Below are 13,195 nucleotides of genomic sequence, written 5' to 3' on the forward strand. Positions count from 1 at the left end.
TTGAGGGGGAGGGGGGGGGGGGGGGGAATGCTACTCCACGTCAAGTGTGGCTGATTAGGAGAGTCTCCCACTCTTACTGATAACCGTGGGTATATTGGAAGGATTTCTAGGTTGATAGTCAACCTACATGGCCACATTACGAACACACCTTCCTTGGCTATCAAGTCCTGCAGTGAGGTTCAAACCTGATACTTCTGGCTGAGGCGGGGTCATGACCCACTGCACCACATGACCTCCATTAAAAGAAAAGAAAATCATATTTTTCCTCATAATTTGCACTATTTTGCAAACCGCGTTGCCCTCAACCACACCGGACCCCTGCCACGTTTAGTTTTGAACTGAAAAGGACAACATGCAAGTCACTATAAATCTCCCTTCCAACACTGATCCCACAAAGCAAGCAGCTTACCCAGCGTACTCCTGCATCGGTTTGGAAGATACGGATTTATCCTTTGGGAATCGGTTTCCATCTCTTTCTGAACTGATCCATTCTATTACAAATTATGAGAAGAAATATCAATAGGTTGTGAAGACAGTAACAAGTCTTTGGGAAAGCTGTTGGAATAACCCTATCCTTGTTCTCAATCTATGAAAATTTACAGAAACAAAACTTTGCTGATATTTTGTGGCTGGATATTATGCGGGCAGCACGGTGGCACAGTGGTTAGCACTGCTGCCTCTCAGCGCCAAGGACCAGGGTTTAATTCCAGCCTCGGGTGACTGTTTGTGTGGAGTTTGCACGTTCTCCCATTGTCTGCGTGGGCTTCCTCCGGGTGCTCCGGTTTCCCCCCACTTTCCAATGATGTATGGATTAGGTGGATTGGCCATGCTCAATTGCCCCTTAGTGTCAGGGGATTTAGTAGGGTAAAGACATGGGAGTACGAGGAAAGGGCCTGGGTGGGATTGTTGTCGGTGCAGGCTTGATGGGCCGAACGGCCCCCTCCTGCACTGTAGGGATTCTATGATTATCTGTGTGCTCAAATCCAAATTGGGAATAAGAGGATCCTATTTTGGAAGGAAGGATTTGAGGGTGACATTACTGGGGTAACGACTAGCAGCACTACTATGTTCACACTTGTAATCGCCCACCATTGGCTGAGAGGCCATTCTTAGCATGAATATAAGGAGGCAGAGATAATTAGGAACATCACCTCCAGGACAAATTGGTGGATTTTTTTTAAGCAGGTCAGCTGCCTAATTATTGTTCATTGTGCAGATGATTCATTGGATTTTGAGACATTAACACAAAGAAATGAATGTACAGATGGCAATTGCTATCATTTCACTGAAGTAGCCAAAAATCTCAGTGACGCACTACACTGAGGAACTCACCGTAAAGACGTTCCCGAGTTCGCTTGCGTTCAGCAGGAACGACAACCCTCATCGTTACACGGATAGATCCTGACTCATCACCCAGGTGGGACAGACCCGTTTCAAATCTCTGTGGTGTGTTACCAATCAGGGGCTTCAGAGCAACACAGCACTCTCCTGCAAATAGGAAACGGGAATGCACAGAGGTCAGGTTGCAAGCCTCCTGAAAATATGAGCTGTTGGATTCTCCTGAGGAGGTTCACAAGAATGATCCCTGGAATGAAGAGTTTGTTGTATGAGGAACGGTTGAGGACTCTGGCTGTGTACTCATTGGAGTTTAGAAGGATGAGGGGGGGATCTTATTGAAACTTACAGGATACTGCGAGGCCTGGATAGAGTAGACGTGGAGAGGATGTTTCCACTCTTAGGAAAAACTAGAACCAGTGGGCACAACCTCAGGCTAAAGGGACACTCCTTTAAAACAGAGATGAGGAGATATTTCTTCAGCCAGAGAGTGGTGAATCTGTGGAACTCTTTGCCGCAGAAAGCTGTGGATGCTAGGTCATTGAATGTCTTTAAGACAGAGATGGATAGGTTCTTGATTAATAAGGGTATCAGGGATTATGGGGCAAAGCAGGAGAATGGGGATGAGAAAAATATCAGCCATGATTGAATGGCAGAGCAGACTCGATGGGCCGAGTGGCCTATTTCTGCTCCTATGTCTGATGGATTAATGTATGCTCTTACATCGCATTACGAGAGATTTATGTACAGTTATCAGACCTTTCGTTACATTTGAGTCAATGTTTTGATTGAGAACTACAGGTTAGAGGTATCTCTGCAGCAGATACTTTGGCCTTGATTTTAAAGGGGAGGCGTAGATTTCATGAAGTGTGTCTGAAATGGTCACTGTGCAGAATGTGCACCCTAATTCCTGCTTGTTCAGCTCAGGCCAACTGAATTTCCCACTCGGCTCCAAAAAGAGATTCTAGGCTCCTTACCAGTCTGTACAAGGAGCCCAATGCCTGTTTTAGATGCCTGAAAAATGCCACAAATCAATATTGAGTCAGATGTCTTTCAAGCTGCCGTGATATGCACAAAGTCGGTCCTTGGAATTCACCTCCGTTTCATCCATCTTACCCCCACAAGAGGGAGCAACAGAGCCCAGTTTCTACTCTGTGGATCTTTGTTGTTTAACAACACCAGGTTAAAGTCCAACAGGTTTATTTGGTAGCAAAAGCCACACAAGCTTTCGAGGCTCTGAGCCCCTTCTTCAGGTGAGTGGGAATTCTGTTCACAAACAGAACTTATAAGACACAGACTCAATTTACATGAATAATGGTTGGAATGCGAATACTTACAACTAATCCAGTCTTTAAGAAACAAAACAATGGGAGTGGAGAGAGCATCAAGACAGGCTAAAAAGATGTGTATTGTCTCCAGACAAGACAGCCAGTGAAACTCTGCAGGTCCACGCAACTGTGGGAGTTGCGTGGACCTGCAGAGTTTCACTGGCTGTCTTGTCTGGAGACAATACACATCTTTTTAGCCTGTCTTGATGCTCTCTCCACTCCCATTGTTTTGTTTCTTAAAGACTGGATTAGTTGTAAGTATTCGCATTCCAACCATTATTCATGTAAATTGAGTCTGTGTCTTATAAGTTCTGTTTGTGAACAGAATTCCCACTCACCTGAAGAAGGGGCTCAGAGCCTCGAAAGCTTGTGTGGCTTTTGCTACCAAATAAACCTGTTGGACTTTAACCTGGTGTTGTTAAACTTCTTACTGTGTTTACCCCAGTCCAACGCCGGCATCTCCACATCATGATCTTTGTTGAGCAGAGCTCCCCACGAGCAATGCAGATTTGTAAAATTGCTCTGTAGAACCAAGACATAAGAGAAACACGCAGACCGAGAGGTAGAGAGGAGCTGGGTCACAGGACTGATAGCTCTTCTTGCAGGATAGAATGTCAAAGAGAGAGTGGGGCTGTTCATCCTTGAATGGAGGTGACAGTGTGTAGGGCAGCATGATGGCACAGTGGTGATAGAAATAGAATATTCACAGAGCATGTAGAAACCACAGTGCTCCAGTTTCCCCCCACAGTCCAAAGATGTGCGGGTTAGGTTGACTGGCCATGCTAAATTGACCCTAGTGTCAGGGGGATTAAGAGGGTAAATGTGTGGGGTTACGGGAATAGGGCCTGGGCGAGATTGTGGTCAGTACAGGCTCAATGGGCCAAATGGCCTTCTGCACTGTAGACATTCTATATACCACCCTACAAAATATTTGTTGAATCTCAAGTGTAACTTCAACACAGTAGAGCATGGGACATAATGTTGGTGTTGTTGTTGCCGCTTTCACTTATCATAGAAATCATAGAAACCCTACAGTGCAGAAGGAGGCCATTCGGCCCATCGAGTCTGCACCGACCACAATCCCACCCAGGCCCTATCCCCACATATTTACCTGCTAATCCCTCTAACCTACGCATCTCAGGACTCTAAGGGCCAATTTTTAACCTGGCCAATCAACCTAACCCGCACATCTTTGGACTTGAAGGAGAAAGGACACTAATGGGTGCATAATGTAGCAACAAGCTCCCACTTCTATTGATTATTGTGCCTGAATCCAGTTAGCTATATGGCCCCTAATGCAAACAGATGAGAGATTCATGACAAGCAGAGTCCAATGGGTCAGTTAAGAATTCAGTTTAAGATTATTTATTAGTGCCACAAGTAGGCTTACATTAACACTTCAGTGAAGTCATTGTGAAAATCCCCTAGTCACCACACTCTGGAGCCTGTCCGTGTACACTGAGGGAGAATTTAGCATGCACCTAACCAGCACATCTTCCGGACTTTCTGGTCAACGGCACTTTCCACCTCATTTTACCTGAAAGTTACTGCCTGTTCATGATTGGCCCCTTGTTGTATTGCCTGACCCCCAGCGCCCCGTCTCCTGCCCCACAACCACCAGGGCTGTTGCTGACCACAAATTGGAAACCTTACAATGGATGAGCGAGGTACAATAGCAGCTCAGTCAGTTATTACAATAGTGCCTAAGGCCTCATTTCAGGCAAGTCTCGGGCCTACCAGTTCCATTGTTTGTGCACCTTACTGCCTCTGCAAACAGACCATAAACAATTTCATCCTGTGAAAACTCCCATGATCTGCATGGGGAATCATTAATTGACCTCCCAGTTGACCTTACTGAATATGAACTCCCTGGGGATTGGTAATAAGTCAATCAGATGGAGCTTGTATACCCAGCCCTAAATAAAGCAAGACTCTGAGAGGGCCCATTGACCTTTTAGTCCCAATTGGGACCTGTTGCGTTGACTACAGGCTCCTGGTTATTCATTTGTGCAATAGAAGCACGGTTCCTTCACAGCCAACTCCTGGAGTTAATATACACCCCTTTTATGATTTGCTACCTCTCCATTTTTTGTGCTTTCCCAAATATCTTTATCATATTTAACCTTTCTGCTTTTGGAAAGATAACTTGTCTTTAACTTACCATAGGATTCATATCCATCTGTGGATTTGATGGTTAGCAGGAGGTGTTGGTCTTGCAAGTATTCAATATCAGACAGAATTGGAGAGAGCTATTAAAAATATCAACAGTGAACAGTGAGACATGGCAAAGAGTTCAATGAGGTTACAATAGTCATGACAGATTGTCTGGGATTTAGACTGGCTTTGCTTTGAGTCAGTGTCTAAGTCCCTGTCTCTATCAGCCTTTCATTAAAAGTCAAAAAGTGGAGTCAGAATTTAAATACCGTGCATGGTTTTGCATTCTATAATTTCTAAAGGGCCTTGATGAATTGGAAAGATTTTGAATTCTATTGATGTTAACAGAAATAGACTTGTCCCAGTAAAGGGGATACTATTCTGCATCTAACCCACATCTCATCCACGTGTACTTGACAGAACAATTTTACTCTGCATCAAGTTTGTGCTATACCTGATTCGAGTGTCCTCAATGAAATACGTTACCATATACTCCAGCACAAATTTATCTTACATTTAATCAAACCTGTCTATCACCTAATCCCTGGAATCTTTGACTGACTGCTGCTGTAGACATTTTGGTCGCATTAGCCAGAAAAATATCATTCAGCAAGACCTCCTGGCCAAAACATAGCTTCGGTAGCTGGTTTCAAAAAGACTAATAACAGTGGAATTTTCCCATTCCCCTGCTTCACCCCCCCACCACGCCTATGGCCGCACCCCCCCCCCTCCTCCAACCGTGCACCCCCACCCTCCACCCCCGCAACTTCCCCCCCCCCCCCCCCCCCAACTCCATGTCTCTCCACCAAATAGTGGGAATTAGCTAAATTGCCAGGTAATTTAAGGCAACTGGAGCCATAATGAGTTTCAAACACAACGAAAGGCTTCCTTGAAGCTCCTGTGCACCAGCAGGCACTGGTGCATAGTGTGCACTGAGCATTCTATGGGCCTGACATTTCATTGCCCCATCCTGTCGACTGTCAGCCCCCATGTTGCAAGAAATGACCACCAGTTGATGATTAAATCCATTAAGCCGCGATCTGCAGCAATTTTGATACAACGTGACAATTCTAGGTTCACCCAAATCATGCTAATATTCTGTTTACCTCAGGCTCTGACGTGCCTCCCAGGTCACAATTAAATGGAGTGAACTATTTTTAAAAAGGTTAAAGGGCAAAGTTAAATCTGAGATCAATTTGTGCTGGAGTACATGAATGCAAAGTATGTTCACTCTTGCATGAGGCCAGCTTATTGTTAAACATAGCAGCCAATTGCTTTTTCCCAGTCTCGCTTTTTGCGAATTAAAATTCCCAGGTGACCAGCCTGAAACTGGGCTAGTCGGGTCGGAAAATGGAAGAGTGGTTTTCCTATCTTAATTCTTCTGGTAGAAGCCACTGTTGATGAATCAGGAGTAAGAGTCTGGCTGGTTTTATCCTTCTCCAGATTACAACTGAAAGCCATTTGTGGTTCCTCTAGCAAGCTCTGGCTTGGGTCCCCCCCCATACCGCTCCCCCTCCCCCCCACGCCCCCCCCCCCCCCCCCCCCCCCCCGCCCCCCCCACCCCGTGTACCACATTCACAGCTGTGGTCTCCTCTGTACTGAGGAGAACTAAATGCAGACTGGGTGACTACTTTGCTGAACACCTTCGCTCCGTCCACAAACATGACCCCCGACCTTCCTGTTGCTTGCCATTCCAACTCAGCACCTTGCTCCCATGCCCACATGTCCGTCCTTGGCCTGCTGCAATGCTCCAGTGAAGCCCAATGCAAACTGGAGGAGCAGCACCTCATCTTCCAAATGGGCACTTTACAACCTTCAGGATTCATATTGAGTTCAACAGCTTTAGACTGTGACCTTTCTCCTCCATCTAACCCCGTTTATACATATCCCAAATATTTTTGTCCTAAACCTTCCCCACTGGGCCATCTGTCACTTGTCCTTAAGTTTTGCTCCCTCTTTATCGCTATCTCACCTCGTTCCCATCAATCACTGACCTTCTACTCTGTTTCAGCTAACCCCAATACTCCCCAACCCGCTCCCTCCCTTCTTGCACAGTATATCATCCATAATTATTTTTCCCTCTCTTCAGCGCTGAACAAGAGTCATGCAGACTCGAAACATTAACTCTGTTTTCTCTCTCTACAGGTGCTGCCAGCCCTGCGGAGTTTTTCCAACATTCTCTGCTCTTAAACCCTGTCGAGTTTACAATAATTGATTGTTTTGTTGCATTTCCGGTTCGTTATAATTTCCATGAGACGAATGCCATCACCTACCATTGGCAACTGATGGGCGGCCCATTCAACTCTCAGGAATCCATGTTTAATGCAGAACTGGGTACCATTATCCAAACTTTTCTTAAATTCTGCCGAGACAAAGTCAAATTTTGGAAAAGTGCACATTATTAAAAGACTTTGCATGTTTTTCTGTTAGGCTAATTGGCTGTGGAAGAGCTTTGCTATGAAGCTGCAAAGAGGGATTCTACACATGCACATAACACGCTAATTACTCATGCGTGCATCTCTTTACTGCAGTCACTTCAGGTGCATTTAAATGGCAGAGTCAGGTTTTTAAAGATCTTGGGACATGATTTCGTCCAATGAGAACTGTCACTGTTACATAAGAATAATTTCACTGACGCACTGAGACAAACAGACACAGAATACTACAGCGCAGAAGAAGCCCTTCGGCCCATCGAGTCTGCACCGACGAATGAAATGTCCTGACCTGCCCACCTAATCCCACCTGCCAGCACTTGACCCGTAGCCTTGAAGGCCATGATGTGCCAAGTACTCATCCAGGTACTTTTTAAAGGATGTGAGGCATCCCACCTCCACCACCCTCCCATGCAGCGCATTCCAGACCCTCACTGCCCTCCGGGTAAAAAAGTATGCCACAATAATGATTCTAAACCTGATACAGAACAAATTGCTCTTTCATACGACTGTATGGATTCTTTTCTGGTTGCTTCAATTTGTGTTAAATCCAGAACTCAATGATGCTGTGAGAACAACAGAATGGAAGAGATGGACAGAAACCTACTGTAAGGAAAGGGTTAAACAAACTGTCTCCTGATCTTACACTGCTATTGATTTTCTTTATAAGTCAATTTAGATGCGTAGTCCACTGAACAGTTGAATTGAGACTGACTTTAAAGCAAGAATCAATTTAGACAAGAGACTTAATTAAAAGACAATCTAATTTGTTATGCAGGGAACTTTAATTAATTGGTAACGAGTCGTGCACAAGGTACAGCGGCACTCATTACATGTTCCTCAGGCTGCTTGTGGCCTGCACTTTTCTGCGGCCCACTCACTAATCCCCCCTGCCACACCTCCCCTATGCGCGCCCCTTTCCCCCCCCCCCCCCCACCCACCTCTTCCCCCTTCACTGTCTCTCTCACTCACCAAGGGCAGCATTGAGATGATGGAGTTCTGGAAAACTAGCAAGCATCCCACAGTGACTCTTTCAGAGAAGGCCCACAAATATGAAGTGTCAATCAGGCACTTAATTGGACAGCAGCTGGCCTTCCCCAGATGAATGACCCTGGGAGTGGGGTGGGTGGGAGGAAGGGGGGCAGATATCCCGCCCAATGAGCGCTACAGACCAGAGGACTATACCTTTATTGAGTGTCACCAGGGAGGCTGCAGCTTTTGCAGTGTGACACCCATCGAAGGCCTAACATCATTGCTGGATCCCATGTCAAAGGTGAGTGATGGCAGGTGGGAATGGGGGTGTCATGGTAGCTGTTGTGGAGAAGGGATGAGGGGGTGCCACTTGTAAGGGGAGGGGGTGGCTCTTAGCAGCTGGTCCCTTCCCAAGTCCCTTGATCAGGCACTGAATGTCTTTCAACGAGGAACCCATCCTCGACTCTTCCTCAAACCCCGCTCCCCCAGCACCCTCCCCCCTGCAAAGAACAAAGAAAATTACAGCACAGGAACCGGCCCTTCGCACCCCCCCACCCCCCCCTCCCTGCAAAGCCTGCACCCACCATGCTGCCCAACTGAACTAAAACCCCCTACCCTTCCGGGGACCATATCCCTCTATTCCCATCCTATTCATGTATTTATCAAGGCGCTCCTTAAAACTCACTATCATATCTGCTTCCACTACCTCCCCCGGCAGCGAGTTCCAGGCATCCACCACCCTCTGTGTAAAAAACTTGCCTCTTACATCTCCTTTAAACCTTGCCCCTCGCACCTTAAACCTCTGTCCCTTGGCAATTGATTCTTCTGCCCTGGGAAAACGCTTCTGACTATTCACTCTGTCCCACCTTCCACTTTGTCACACCTTTGCTTTTACCTGAGGTTCTTCACCAACACGCCTCATTGGGTAGCAAACAGTGGTGGAAAGTAATCAATTGGGTAAAAAAACTGATAGAAAATTTTCCCTCTGTCCAGAGGCATTCAGGCCAATTATAGTGACCCTGGACTCAGATAGTTTACCATAAACCAAGCATGAATCATATGTCTTTGAGGGCAGCATGGTGGCACAGTGAGGGTGGACGGTGACACAGTGGTTAGCACTGCTGCCTCACAGCACCAGGGACCCAGGTTCGATTCCCGGTTTGGACCACTGTCTGTGTGGAGTTTGCACGTTCTCCCCGTGTCTGCGTGGGTTTTCTCCGGGTGCTCCGGTTTTCTCCCACAGTCCAAAGATGTGCGGGTCAGGTGGATTGGCCACGCTAAATTTTCCCTTAGTGTCAGGGGGACTAGCTAGGGTAAATGCATGGGGTTGTGAGGATAGGGTCTGGATGGGATTGTGGTCAGTGCAGACTCGATGGGCCGAATGGCCTCCTTCTGCACTGTAGTGATTCTATGATCTATGATTCTATGTGTGTGGGGTTCTGTATCACAGTGGTTGCTGAAGTCAACTACTGAGCCACTGGGGACGCTTAAATGGATGACATGGTCCTGTAAATTGGCTGAAATGTGAGTATTAAATGCACCCAAACCTTCCAAACAGCTGGAATGAAATTCAATGAAAAATTTGGTTTTGCATGTTGTCTTCACGATGGCTTCGATCATTTCAAACTCAATGCATGCCAGTCCATAGCTGTTACAGGGTCCTGCACACAACAAGAATAAATAAAACTCACTGATCATGAAGAAATCTCAACAGTAACAATTACTTGCTCTAACACAAACTCACTAGTACACAAGCTTATACCATATCATATACATACTAGCCTTAAAAAATAGGCATCATGGAGTGTGTGTGTGTGTGTGTGTGTGTGTGTGTGCGTGATTATGCCCACCAAGTCGATGCATGTCATGACAGGAAAGTGCTGGAAAATGAAACAACGGGTGGGATTTTCTGCACAGCCCTGCGGTGTGTTTTACGGGGGCAGAGGTGATCCGCCGTTTGCCGGTTGTGGGATCTTACAGTCCCGCCGCTGTCAATGGGTTTTCCTGGTGTTCACGCCCTATGCCGTTGGGGTCAGTGGGACTGGAAATGCGAGCCCGTGGGAAAGGCTGGAAAATCTTGGCCAATACCAGCATTATGTAATTCTGGACGAAGATTACGATGGTCAGATATAGAATTAAAAAGTAAGAGGTTTCGGGAAATATAAAAGTCTATTTAACTCAGCAATATTAACTCTTCTCATGGATCGTTAATCGCCATCTACTCTTCATATTATTCATTCCTCTGTTTCTGCAGAACCAAATCTAATATTGGAGGCTATATTGGATCTGGTGCTGGGAAATGAGCCAGACCAGGTGCTAGACTTGGAAGTTGGTGTGCATTTTGGTGATAGTGACCACAATTCGGTTACGTTCACCTTAGTGATGGAAAGGGATAGGCATGAACCTCGGGCCAGTGGTTTTAGCTGGGGGAAGGGTAATTATGAGGCTATTAGGAGAGAATTAGGAAACATAGGTTGGACTAGGAGATTACAGGGACTGGGAACGTCCGACATGTGGAGTTTTTTCAAGGAGCAGCTACTGCGAGTCTGTGATAGGTATGTCCCTGTCAGGCAAGGAGGAATTGGTAGGGCTAGGGAACCGTGGTGCACCAAAAAAGTTTCTTTGTTGGTTAAAAAGAAAAAGGAGGCTTATGTTCGGATGAGACGTGAGCACTCGGGTAGTGCACTAGAAAGCTTTAGATTGGCTAAGAGGGAGTTGAAGAGCGAGCTTAGAAGGGCTAAAAGGGGACATGAGAAGACTTTGGCGGATAGGGTTAAAGAGAATCCTAAGGCGTTCTATAGGTATGTCAAGAACAGAAGGTTGGTTAGGGCAAGTTTAGGGCCAGTTATAGATGGCAGAGGGAAGTTATGTGTGGAACCGGAGGAGATTGGTGAAGCATTGAACCAATATTTCTCTTCGGTGTTCACGCAAGGGGACATGAATATAGCTGAGGAGGACACTGGGTTGCAGGGGAGTAGAATAGACAGTATTACAGTTGATAAGGAGGATGTGCAGGATATTCTGGAGGGTCTGAAAATAGATAAATCCCCTGGTCCGGATGGGATTTATCCAAGGATTCTCTGGGAGGCAAGAGAAGTGATTGCAGAGCCTCTGGCTCTGATCTTCAGGTCGTCGTTGGCCTCTGGTATAGTACCAGAAGATTGGAGGTTAGCGAATGTTGTCCCATTGTTTAAGAAGGGGAACAGAGACTTCCCCGGGAATTATAGACCGGTGAGTCTCACTTCTGTTGTCGGCAAGATGTTGGAAAAAATTATAAGGGATAGGATTTATAGTTATTTGGAGAGTAATGAATTGATAGGTGATAGTCAGCATGGTTTTGTGGCAGGTAGGTCGTGCCTTACTAACCTTATTGAGTTTTTTGAGAAAGTGACCAAGGAGGTGGATGGGGGCAAGGCAGTGGACGTGGTATATATGGATTTTAGTAAGGCGTTTGATAAGGTTCACCATGGTAGGCTTCTGCAGAAAATGCAGATGTATGGGATTGGGGGTGATCTAGGAAATTGGATCAGGAATTGGCTAGCGGATAGGAAACAGAGGGTGGTGGTTGATAGTAAATATTCATCATGGAGTGCGGTTACAAGTGGTGTACCTCAGGGATCTGTTTTGGGGCCACTGCTGTTTGTAATATTTATTAATGATCTGGGTGAGGGTATAGTTGGGTGGATTAGCAAATTTGCTGATGACACCAAAGTCGGTGGTGTGGTAGACAGTGAGGAAGGGTGTCGTAGTTTGCAGGAAGACTTAGACAGGTTGCAAAGTTGGGCCGAGAGGTGGCGGATGGAGTTTAATGCGGAGAAGTGTGAGGTAATTCACTTTGGTAGGAATAACAGATGTGTTGAGTATAGGGCTAACGGGAGGACTTTGAATAGTGTGGAGGAGCAGAGGGATCTAGGTGTATGTGTGCATAGATCCCTGAAAGTTGGGAATCAAGTAGATAAGGTTGTTAAGAAGGCATATGGTGTCTTGGCGTTTATTGGTAGGGGGATTGAATTTAGGAGTCGTAGCGTTATGTTGCAACTGTACACAACTCTGGTGCGGCCGCACTTGGAGTACTGTGTGCAGTTCTGGTCCCCACATTACAGGAAGGATGTGGAGGCTTTGGAGAGGGTGCAGAGGAGGTTTACCAGGATGTTGCCTGGTATGGAGGGGAGATCCTATGAGGAGAGGCTGAGGGATTTGGGATTGTTTTCGCTGGAAAGGCGGCGGCGAAGAGGGGATCTTATTGAAACATATAAGATGATTAGAGGTTTAGATAGGGTGGATAGTGATAGCCTTTTTCCTCTGATGGAGAAATCCAGCACGAGGGGGCATGGCTTTAAATTGAGGGGGGGTAGTTATAGAACCGATGTCAGGGGTAGGTTCTTTACCCAGAGGGTGGTGAGGGATTGGAATGCCCTGCCAGCATCAGTTGTAAATGCGCCTAGTTTGGGGGCGTTTAAGAGATCCGTAGATAGGTTCATGGACGAAAAGAAATTGGTTTAGGTTGGAGGGTCACAGTTTTTTTTTTTAACTGGTCGGTGCAACATCGTGGGCCGAAGGGCCTGTTCTGCGCTGTAATGTTCTATGTTCTATGTTCTAATAGTCACTTCATCACTTTTAGGTTGTGATGAACAAAGCATCGTAGCTGTGAGGGACAGCTCGGTGGATAGGATATTGGTATGTAGATAGGCTGGAAAATTGGGCGGGGATCCTGGATTCAGGATTCAATCCTGGACCGGGGAGCGGCGCGGGCTTGGAGGGCCGAAGGGCCTGTTCCTGTGCTGTATTGTTCTTTGTTCTTTGTTCATAATTTTTGTCTTGAGTATTTCTCAGTAATTCGAGACCTCTCTGATTTCATTATAATTTCCTAATTTTAACTTATGTTTCTTTAAAATCGTTCCTACCTTTGTAAATTCCATTGTAAGGAAGACAAACCTAATATCCTTTAACTTTTTCTCATTACTTGATGTCCAA

At 46.1% G+C, this 13,195-nt stretch overlaps 1 protein-coding gene across 1 annotated transcript in view; it reads right to left on the reverse strand.

Moving 5' to 3' along the window:
- LOC144493038 (phosphatidylinositol 3,4,5-trisphosphate 5-phosphatase 2A-like) overlaps nucleotides 1-13,195 on the reverse strand; it is a 135,674-nt gene that overhangs the window by 14,814 nt on the left and 107,665 nt on the right. Inside the window, exons 21-25 of the mRNA XM_078211851.1 lie at nucleotides 9,769-9,882; nucleotides 7,091-7,179; nucleotides 4,825-4,912; nucleotides 1,333-1,488; nucleotides 410-491 (exon numbers count right to left, since the gene is read on the reverse strand). Of these exons, the coding sequence (XP_078067977.1) occupies nucleotides 410-491; nucleotides 1,333-1,488; nucleotides 4,825-4,912; nucleotides 7,091-7,179; nucleotides 9,769-9,882 (529 nt within the window). The remainder of the gene's footprint in view (nucleotides 1-409; nucleotides 492-1,332; nucleotides 1,489-4,824; nucleotides 4,913-7,090; nucleotides 7,180-9,768; nucleotides 9,883-13,195) is intronic.

This window comes from Mustelus asterias, chromosome 4 (assembly GCF_964213995.1).
Source record: "Mustelus asterias chromosome 4, sMusAst1.hap1.1, whole genome shotgun sequence".
NCBI classification, from domain to species: Eukaryota; Metazoa; Chordata; class Chondrichthyes; order Carcharhiniformes; family Triakidae; genus Mustelus; species Mustelus asterias.